Genomic DNA, 10073 nt, shown 5'->3' with positions numbered 1-10073 from the left:
TGACTGCTAACCAGAAGGCTGGCGGTTCAAACCCACCAGCCACTCCTCGGAAGGAAGGTTGGGCAATCCTACTTCCGTAGTGATACTGCCTCGGAAACTCAAGGAGGGGTCGCTATGAGTCGGGGCCGACTCGACGGCACATAACAACAACAACAACAACAACAACTGTTACAGTGAGTGCATCTGTAGACGACTGCTTTTAATAATAAATCTTCCAAGATAAAAAATTATTATTTTGTTAAATTGTATTTTAATCATACTTATATATTGTAGCAGCACTAAGGAAGGTCATTTGGAAGGAAGGCTGGGAAGGAAGGAGCCAAGCATTTATCTAACTGATATAACAGATATACCTGACCTTTTAAATTTTACTTCTGTGTATGTTTTTTTTTAGCCCAGTGGTTCTTTATTCATTACTACTATCAACAAAACACAGCTGTCCTATGCCTTGGGAATTGTTTTTGCAGAGCAAATTGCAGGTCTTGTACCAATAGGTACTCATACATGGGAAAAGTTTGTTTCACCTGAAAAGCTAGAGAGCATTCTGGAATCAAGTGAGTATTAAAAATATATTTTTTTTTTCAGTTTATGAGGCCTAACTGAACTTTTAATGCATCTATAATTATTCTTCAGACAACCTAGCACTTAACTAAATAAGCTGGTCTTTTTTGGATGTTGGTTTCACCTCCTCCAATAGATCATAAACACCTTGATGTCAGAATACCACTTCTCTCTCACCTGTGGCACCTGTGGCCAAGCAAATAATAGATGATCAGTGTGTACCTTTTGGCTGTTTAGTCTTAAGAATGAGGTACAAATGTCTATTGCTTATACATCCCATTAGCCCTAGTAAAGACTGCTTGTATCAGCTTATCTTTACAAATTATTTTCCCTCATTTCTCCCCAGTCAGATGTTTTGAATTTCCTTTCTAATAATGTGTTTTTGGTGAAAATTTGCATGGCATATTTGATTCCCGTTCACAGTTTCTGTACACGTTGTTCAGTCACTACGGAAGTAGATTGCCCAACCTGTTCTCTACCTAATGTAAATATTCACCTCATATGCCTGTCTTTTCTTTGCTATTATGCACTTCTTAGTGGCATTGCTTACTTTGGTAAAGTTGTAAAGATTTCTGCAAGTAACCTTATTGAAATAGAATAGAAAAAATATTTTAAAGTTGCTTTTTAGGGACAATTGCTTGTTGGCAGATATTTTCTAATAACAGCTAATGTTTATTAAGTACTTGCCTAATGGCAAACACTGTGCTAAGTGCTTTAAACGCATTATCTCATCTAATTCTAACAACAACTCAATGAGATATATTCTATATACATGAGAAAACTGAGACTCAGGATAAATGACTTGATGACTTGCCCTTGGTCACCATCTAGTAAGTGACAGAGCTGGAATTTAAACCTAGTTAGTCTGCTTTAAAATTTATGTTCTACTCAGCAGCAAATTATTGGTTTTTTTTTAATCCAGTAAATTAGAAATCCTTTTTTTAAAATATGGACAGCTGCATGAAAGTCTTTAATATCCATTAAGTATTAAATTAATATTTCTGATTTCTTTTTTTCCCCCCAGATGGTCTCTCAGTTCAAACTGTGGTAGGAATGCTCTATAACCCCTTCTCACGCTACTGGCATTGGAGTGAAAATACTAGCCTCAACTATGCAGCTCATGCTGTAAAATCCAAGGTAGAGGAACCCCCAAGGCCTTCAGAATTTGTTGTAACTGGGGAGACAGGAGCTCCAAGCTGATGTCTCTACCAATCCAGGTGTACATGAAGAGCTGAAGAAATGAATTTTCCTGAGGACAGTGGTAGTATATAGTAACATTAATTGATGCTTACAAATATGAAAAATACAGAGTTGATCTTCTGATTGAGAATCATGAAGAAAAGATCACGAATAAAAAAAGCTAAAACCTTTGGACAAAAGTTTTTGTTGTTTATATCAAATAACTTCTTTCAAGGGATTATTGAAAACTTTATGACTAGAAATTTTTGCCCAAGGTATTGTGTAACTTTAAGTTCCTCAGCCTTTGTTATAAAAAGAGACTATGGGTATTTTATTTCATTTTACAGATTATATTTTTTGGGGACATGTATGTCAAACCCAAACCAAACCCTTTGCCTTTGAGTCAATTCCAACTCATAGTGACCCTGTAGGACAGAATAGAACTGCCCCATAGGGTTTCCAAGGCTATAATCTTGTTATTCTTTTCCACCAAAGCTGTAGATCTTTATGAAAACACATCTTTTTCTCACAGAGCAGGCTGGTAGATTTTGAACCACTCACTTTTGGGTTAGCAAATGAATGCCTAACTATTGCTCTACCAGGTCTCCTTTTGAATGTGTATACACACACATATATGCTACAAATTGTTTTTATTTAAAGGAATCTGTATCTATTTGGTTTTAGCTAAAGGCAGTTATACTTCTGACTGAACAAAACCAATATAGCTTCATACCACACATTTGGGAAGATAATTTTTTTTTCCCTTTTAGTCTTTGTCAGAAAACAAATGTGTTGTTAAGTATGTCTATATTTGGATGTGAACATTAACATCAAGAAATTCAGATTATGAGATCCTGGATAGAGTTGGGGAACAATGTGGAACAAAACTCACAGTCAAAAAAAAGACCGGGTTTACTAGTCTGATAGAGCCTAGTGAGACCCCTGAGACTGTGGCCCCTAGTTACTCTTCAGGTTTGGAATTGAACTCAGTCCTGTGGCTTCCAGCTAAACAATAGACAGGCATATAGGGTAAACGTTTATACCAGGTAGATATACTCCTTAGAAAGATCAGTCATGGGAGAACAGAAGGGCAGTATTTGCACAGGGAGATAGCTCAGGGGAAGAAAAACAAATTCAGATTATGTCAGTTTCATAAATGTTTTATGGATTTGCTGTTTATTTTTGTTAAGTAGAAAGGATTTAAAGAAAAAAAACTTTGAAACTCAGTTTAGAAACTCAGTTATGAAAATTTCCATTGTCAGCTAACATTTTCATAATTAAAAAACTTTATAGTTAAAGGGGTTGACATATTTTTATGGCTCTTAAAGTATGTAAGTCTCTAGCTATTTCTGAAAGTCTGGATGCTGTATATAAGGATGCACACAGGAGTTCCTGGCGGAATGTGACAAACATCTATTGAAAATATGTGGCTCATCCAGAAAATCAGCTCTTACTTTGTAGCCTTTTTCACTTTTAAGTTCATATATGTTATGTATTTGTTTGTCAGTGTCTGTGGGATTTGGGCTCCTCAAGAAAACACTCTGGAAAACTGGGGATGGGGGGAATTCTGGAAAAGTAAGTAGGGTCCTTTCCCCTGCCCAGCACAGCCAAATTCATGAAAGAGTTGTCGCCATTTGTACCGTGTCTTACTTCTCAACTCACTGTGATAGGCTCCCTCCATATTGCTTTGTTGAAACAGTTCTCCCTAAAGTCACAAATGACCTGAAATTGACTACACCTAAAGAGCATTTCTAGCCCTTATCTTACTGGTTTGACATTGTAATCTATTGCCCTCCTTGAAACATTCTCCCTCCCTGGTTTCCTTGACTTCACCCTGTTTAACTAATACTCCTTGTCAGTATAGATTACTGATTTTCTTTTTCTCCCCAACCACAAAATTTAGGAGTTCCTCAAGACTTGTAGGACACCCCCTCTTCTTTGTCTATTCTCTATAAGCAATCTTATCCATACTCTTGCTTTAATTACCACTGATACCCAGATCACTTCCAAATTTGTGTCTTTAGTTCAGCCGTGAACTCCAGGCCCATATATCGGTACTGCAGTGTACTAATGCCAGATGTACCGTGAACTCAATGTCTCCGTGCCCAATTCATGGTCTTCCTTCAAAAATACCTATTTCATTTGCAGTGTTCCTTATCTCAGTGTCCAGCAACTCCACTATCCAGTTGTGCAAACCAGAAAGAGACATCATCCTTAACACTTTCTCTGCTACCTTGCACCATATCCAGTCCACCACTGTCTTGTGAATTTTATCTAGATTTCTTGGATCTGTCTGTTTTTTTCATTTTCACCATTGTAATTCAGTCATCAATATTTCATTTCTAGAACATATCTCAATAGCCTACTAATTCATTTTCCATAATCTTCACACAGCAACCAGAGTGACCTTTTCAAAATTCAGATGAGACTATTGTTTCCACATACCTTCTGGGCTGGATAACTTAAGCAATAACCCCTAATCTGGTTATTGCTGTGTAACAATTTGCTCTAAAACTTAATGGCCTAAAACAACCATTTTGCTTATGATTTTGTGGCTTGGGAATTTGGAAAGGGCCCAGTGAGGTGGTTCTCATTTGGGGTCTCTCAAGTCGTTGCAGTCAAGTGTTGGCTGGTGCTAATGCTCAGCTATGCTCACCTCCACTGAACATTCAAGATAGCTCTCAAATGGTTGGCAGATGATACTGGCTGCAAGCTGGAGCTGAGCTGGCACTGAGCACCGGGGCATCTACATGTAGTCTCTCCACGTACTGGACTTCTCACAGCATGATAGCTGGGTTCTGAGAGGGAGCATCCAGAAAAGTAATTATTCCAAGAGCTCAAGGCAGAAGCTGTAAGACTTGAGAGTCATGCAGCATCTATTGGTGAAATTTGAGTCACTAAGGCTAGTGGCTAAGGCACTTGACTGCTAACCAGAAGGCTGGCGGTTCAAACCCACCAGCCACTCCTCGGAAGGAAGATGGGGCAATCTACTTCCGTAGTGATACTGCCTCGGAAACCCAAGGAGGGGTCGCTATGAGTCGGGTCTGACTTGACGGCACATAACAACAACAACAAGGCTAGCTAAATCATAAAGCAAGAATTAACCCCTCTGGTAGCACAGTGGTTAAAGCATTTGACTGCTAACCAGAAGGTCAGTTGTACAAACCCCCCAGTCACTCTGCAGGGGAAAGATGAGGCAATTTGCTTCTGAAAAGATTTATAGCCTTGGAAACCCTGTGGACTCTGTCTTATAGGGTTGCTGTGAGTCAGAATCAACTTGATGGCAGTGAATTTGGATTTTGTGTGTGTGTGTGTGTGTGTGTGTGGCAGGGGGGTCTCAATGGGAAGATTGACAAAGAATTTGTAACCATCTTTAATCCATAACACTCTTGCAGATAGATCTACCCACCCATCTTTAACTCCTCTCTGTATTAGGAAGCTGGCCTATATGGACTACATAAGTCAATAAATTCCCGTGCCCTCTGGATTCTGGTTAGGTTTGGCCAAATGGAAAGCCTCTACAGGAGCTCAGAGGAAGGAAAGAAAGTGAGGTCAGGATATATTCCCCTAGTTCCTTCTCTTTGAGGTCACTTGTTGACAATAGTTTAGGTGGTTCCCCTGTACCCATATCTTTGTAGACTCATAAATAAATCTTCCTCAAAGTATCTTGAGTGTGCAAAAGGCCAAAATCCCTTAACATGGCCACCAAGGTCCTACTGATCTGGTCCCTGCCCACTTGTCAAGCCTCATTCTGCATGGTTTTTTTTTTTAAACAAGTGTGCTGAATTTTAATAACAGTGCAGTTTATTACAAGTCTTTTGCATTATTTTAAACTTTACATTTTAAAATCTTATCAGATTTACAAAAAAAGTTGAACAAGAATCCAAAGGGCTCCCAGATACTCGTCACCCAGCTCCCCTAAGTGTAACATGTTTAATCATGACATAATTGTGAAAATCAGGGAATTAGCTTTACTACAATACTATCATCTATAGACATTATTTAAAATTTGTTAATTGTTGCAAAGTGCCCTTTGCAGGAACAAGATTCCACATTGCACTAAATTGTTATGTTTTGTTGTTGCTAGCTGTTTTCCATCTGTCCCTGTCAAGGGACCCCATAGACAACAGAACAAAATGTTGCTCAGTACATAAGATTTCACTGGCTGATTTTCAGAAGTAGGTCACCAGGCCTTTCCTCCTCATTTGCCTTAGTCTAAAAGCTCTGCTGAAACCTGTTCAGCATCATAGCAACATACAAGCCTCCACTGACAGACAGGGAGTGGTTGTACATGAGTTGCATTGGCTGGGTCTCCCACACAGAAAGCAAGAATTTACTACTGGACCACCGTTGCCCTATCATGTCTTTTTATTCTCCTTCAGTGTGAGATAGTTACTCAATCTTTTCTTTGGTCATGCATATCCTTGGCACTTTTCAAAAGCACTGGACAGTTGTTTTGAAGAATGTATCTCAGCTTAGTTTTTTCAGATGTTTATTTGTGATTAAATTCAGGTGATGCATTTTTGGAAAGAATACTACAGAGCTGCTGTGACCTCAGTGAATCCTACCAGGATGTGTCAGTATCTTGTTACTGGTGATGTTAACTTTGATCACTTGATTAAGGTGGTGTCTGCCACTTTCAAATTCCTGCAGTCCACTGGGAGCCACCAGAAGCTGGAAGTATGTTCTCCCAGAACCTCCAGAGAAGCATGGCCTTATTGACACTTTGCTTTCTGACTTTTGGTCTCTAGGAAATGTGAGAGAGAAATTTTTGTTGTTTCAAACTACCAAATTATGGCAGCCACACAATTCTAATACAATCTCCAGGTTTGCATGGGAATGTTCAGGTCAAATAGACAGGAAGCTAAATAGTGGTGGGCATATTAGAAAAAAATAATAGTAAAGTTTACTGCAGTCACCACTATAAAGTTACGATTTTTCCCCTTTATAATGAATAAGTATGTTTACTATGGTACTTAAAGAATATGTACATATCTTATTTTTCACCATATTTAAAAAAAAAATTATTGTGATTTGGGTGAAAGTTTACAGAGCAAATTCATTTTCCATACAGCAGTTCATACACATTTTGTATCATGACATTGACTGTAACTTCCCACAGTGTAACAGCTCTCTTCCCACTTCCATCCCATAGTTACCTCTTCCCTGTGTCCTTCCCTCCCATGCACTCCTGCTACCTCCTCCCCCCAGCTGTCTCTCTGTGCATACACAGCCCTTCTATTCTCTCATGATTAATCTCTCCAAGGAGTATATCAACCTGACATAAATGTTCAGCTCATATGCCTGTCTTTCAGTTGCAGACCTGAAGGGCAGCTAGGGGCCATAGTCTCAGGCATTTTACCAGGCTCTATCAGACCAGCAAACCTGGTCTTTTTCTTTTATAATTGATTTTTCATCATATTTTTACCTACTAATTTTATCATCCATTGATGGTTCTTGCTTGAAATAATTATTACTGTGATTTGTCTAGTTTTCTTCTTTCTTTATTTCTATATTTATTAGTGGAATTCTAAGGTAAAAAAGAGCTCCCCCCCCAATTTACTTATTTAATTAATTGTTTCTATCAATATGGATTCATAGATATTTGTTATTTTCCGTGAATTATATTCCATTACTATACTCTTTAACTCAAATTGTCTAAAATATGGCATTTGGGAACCATTCAGCATGTCCCCATAATTTTTTGAGCACTTTCTTACTGGCACCATAAGATGTTTTTCTCTGTTATTGTCTCTGATCCAGCCTTGGAATCCATGGAGCCCTGACTCCTTTTTTGGAGAATGGTGTTTAGAAACCAAGATCTGAGCACTAAGTCTACTTGTAACTACTGGAGTATCATTCTTTCTAAGTCCTCTCAGCAGAGGACTTATATATATGAATGTATACATATTCCAATACTGATTTTTATATCTGTATATGTATTTAAGGAATGCCTGGGTGGCAAAAACTGTCAGGTGATCAACTAATAGCCAAAAGGCTGACAGTTCGAACCCACCCAAAAGCACCTCAGAAGATAGGCCTGGTGGTTTGCTTCTGAAAGGTCACAGCCTTAAAAATCCTATGGAGTAGTTCAACTCTGGACACATGAGATATGCATGAGTTGGAGTTAAGTCGAGAGCAATGAACAACATATGCATTAAAAACCAAGAGTTCATAATGATGCCTAAGACTTCAATCTAATACCACATTCCTCCTTTCTTTATTCCTCCTTTCTCTGGAAATAGTTAACCTGGCTCTTACTATCCAGAATGTGTAATTTATTTATTTGTTCAGTCCTAGAATGCTCATAGAGTAGTTTCACAATTGCTAACCCATAACCCTGTGAGCAATTTACTTTAGCCTTAGTATATATTAAGGAGCTCTGGTGATATAGCAAGAACTCTGGTGGCGTAGCGCCTAAGGCATTTGACTGCTAACCAGAAGGCTGGTGGTTCAAACCCACCAGCCACTCTTTGGAAGAAAGACTGGGCAATCTACTTCCTTAAAGATACTGCCTCAGAAACCTAAGGAGAGGTCACTGTGAGTTGGAATAATTGACTCAATGGCAGTGAGGTGTTTTTTTTTTTTCTTTGTGATATAGTAGATAAGGTTAGCAGTGATATAGTAGAGAAGGTTAGCAGTGATATAGTAGAGAAGGTTAGCAGCACCAGCTGCTCCACAGGAGGAAGTGGAGGCAGTCTGCTTCCGTAAAGCTTTATAGCCTTGGAAACCCAACGGGGAATCACTATGTGTTGGAATCCACTGGATGGCAGTGGGTTTGAGGTGTTTTCTTTTTAGAATTTGTACTTAAAATACAATTTTCTAAAATTGCTTTAATTAGTTCTGTTCTTCCATCCTCTTAAGTATGGTTATTTTTTTATTTGTAGTATTTTTAATTTTTAGGTTAGCTTTAATTATTACTGTTTGCATTCCATTTTGTGTCTCTCCACATTCTGGCTAATTTAAATTATTTGCTTTTAGAGTATGTGCTAATGTTGTTGTTGTTGTTGTTAGGTGCCATCAAGTCAGCTCCAACTCATAGGGACCCTGTGTACAACAGGACAAAACACTGCCAGGTTGTGCGCCATCCTCACAGTCCCTGCTATACCGAAGCCCGTTGTTGCAGGCACTGTGTCAATAACATGTGCTAATAGCGTGGTTCTAAAAGTTAGAACTACTCAAAAAGTTGAGCTCAAAGAGGTGTCACACACATAAACACACTCATATCCCTTTATTCCCTGTCCCCATCCATCCCCATTCTTTCTAATCTTCCTGCTCACTTGTAGTAACTACTCTCATTTTTCTGGTTGATCCTATCTCTTTGTGTTTTGCACAAATGAACAGATACATGCATGTTTTTGTATTCCGCCTCTGGCTTACATGAAAGATAGCATAACACACAGGTACTATTTTGTATTTTGTCTCAAGTTTCCACTTGAGTCATATCCTTTGCTTAAACTCTCAGGTGTGGTCTGGACACTAGTCACTGGGGAAATTCCAAGGTTTTAGAGGTTATCTCTCAGAAACCAAGGACAAAGACCAGATTCTTTAGGTAAATTTAAATTCTTTACCCCACTTCCATTTACTGTAATCCTTTGCAGTAAGTGCCAGGCCTTGTGTTAAAAGATTTCATGAATTATCTCATTTAGGCTTCACAGCATCCCTACCCCCTATAAGTACTATTGTTAGTTCCATTTCAGAGATGTTAAGTGATATGTTCAGGGTCACACAGCTATAGGGTGGAGCCAGGATCTAAGCCCAGGCAGCATAATTCCCAAACCACAACTTCATCACTTCTATACTGGTGCCTGGTGTCCATGCCCTGGTGGCACAATGGTTAAACAGCTTGGCTGCTAACTGAAAGGTTGGTGATTTGGACCTACCAGCATCTCTGGGAGAAAAGACCTGATGATATGCTCCCATAAAGATCACCACATCTTTCTCCCACAGAGTTGCTGGGAGCTTTGAACCACTAACCTTTCAGTGGACTCCTTCAGTAAGGTTTTCCAAAAAACAAAATAAACCAAACCCACTGCCACTTAGTGCATTCCGACTCATAGAGACCCTGCGGTGTAGTAAATTACTTAAAGTGGCTTTTCTACCTGTGATGGTTATGTTTGTATGTCAACTTGGCTGGGCCTGGTTGAGTGGCAGGGCAGCTGGATGTAGTACTCCCCATGATGAGACTGGTAATCAACTCCATGGTGGAATCTACTGGGAGCAGCTGAGTAGCTGCCTTAGGGAATGTGGTCTGCTTCCTGTATATAAGAAGAAGCCTTGGGGAACAGTCTCTAGCCTATGGCATGCTTGGACCCTGCATGTAACCATGTCAT

The 10073-nt window shown here is 39.1% G+C and overlaps 1 protein-coding gene across 1 annotated transcript in view; it reads left to right on the top strand.

Annotated features, from left to right (window-relative positions):
* COQ3 (coenzyme Q3, methyltransferase) overlaps positions 1 to 1804 on the top strand; it is a 64356-nt gene extending 62552 nt beyond the window's left edge. Inside the window, 2 exon segments of the mRNA XM_042781137.1 lie at positions 1586 to 1745; positions 1747 to 1804. Of these exon segments, the coding sequence (XP_042637071.1) occupies positions 1586 to 1745; positions 1747 to 1804 (218 nt within the window).
* The last annotated feature ends 8269 nt before the right edge of the window (positions 1805 to 10073 follow it).

Source organism: Orycteropus afer, unplaced genomic scaffold, assembly GCF_000298275.1.
Source record: "Orycteropus afer afer isolate SDZICR_OR568_19922 unplaced genomic scaffold, OryAfe1.0 scaffold00087, whole genome shotgun sequence".
NCBI lineage: Eukaryota > Metazoa > Chordata > Mammalia > Tubulidentata > Orycteropodidae > Orycteropus > Orycteropus afer.
This window is presented reverse-complemented; position numbering and strand designations above follow the sequence as displayed.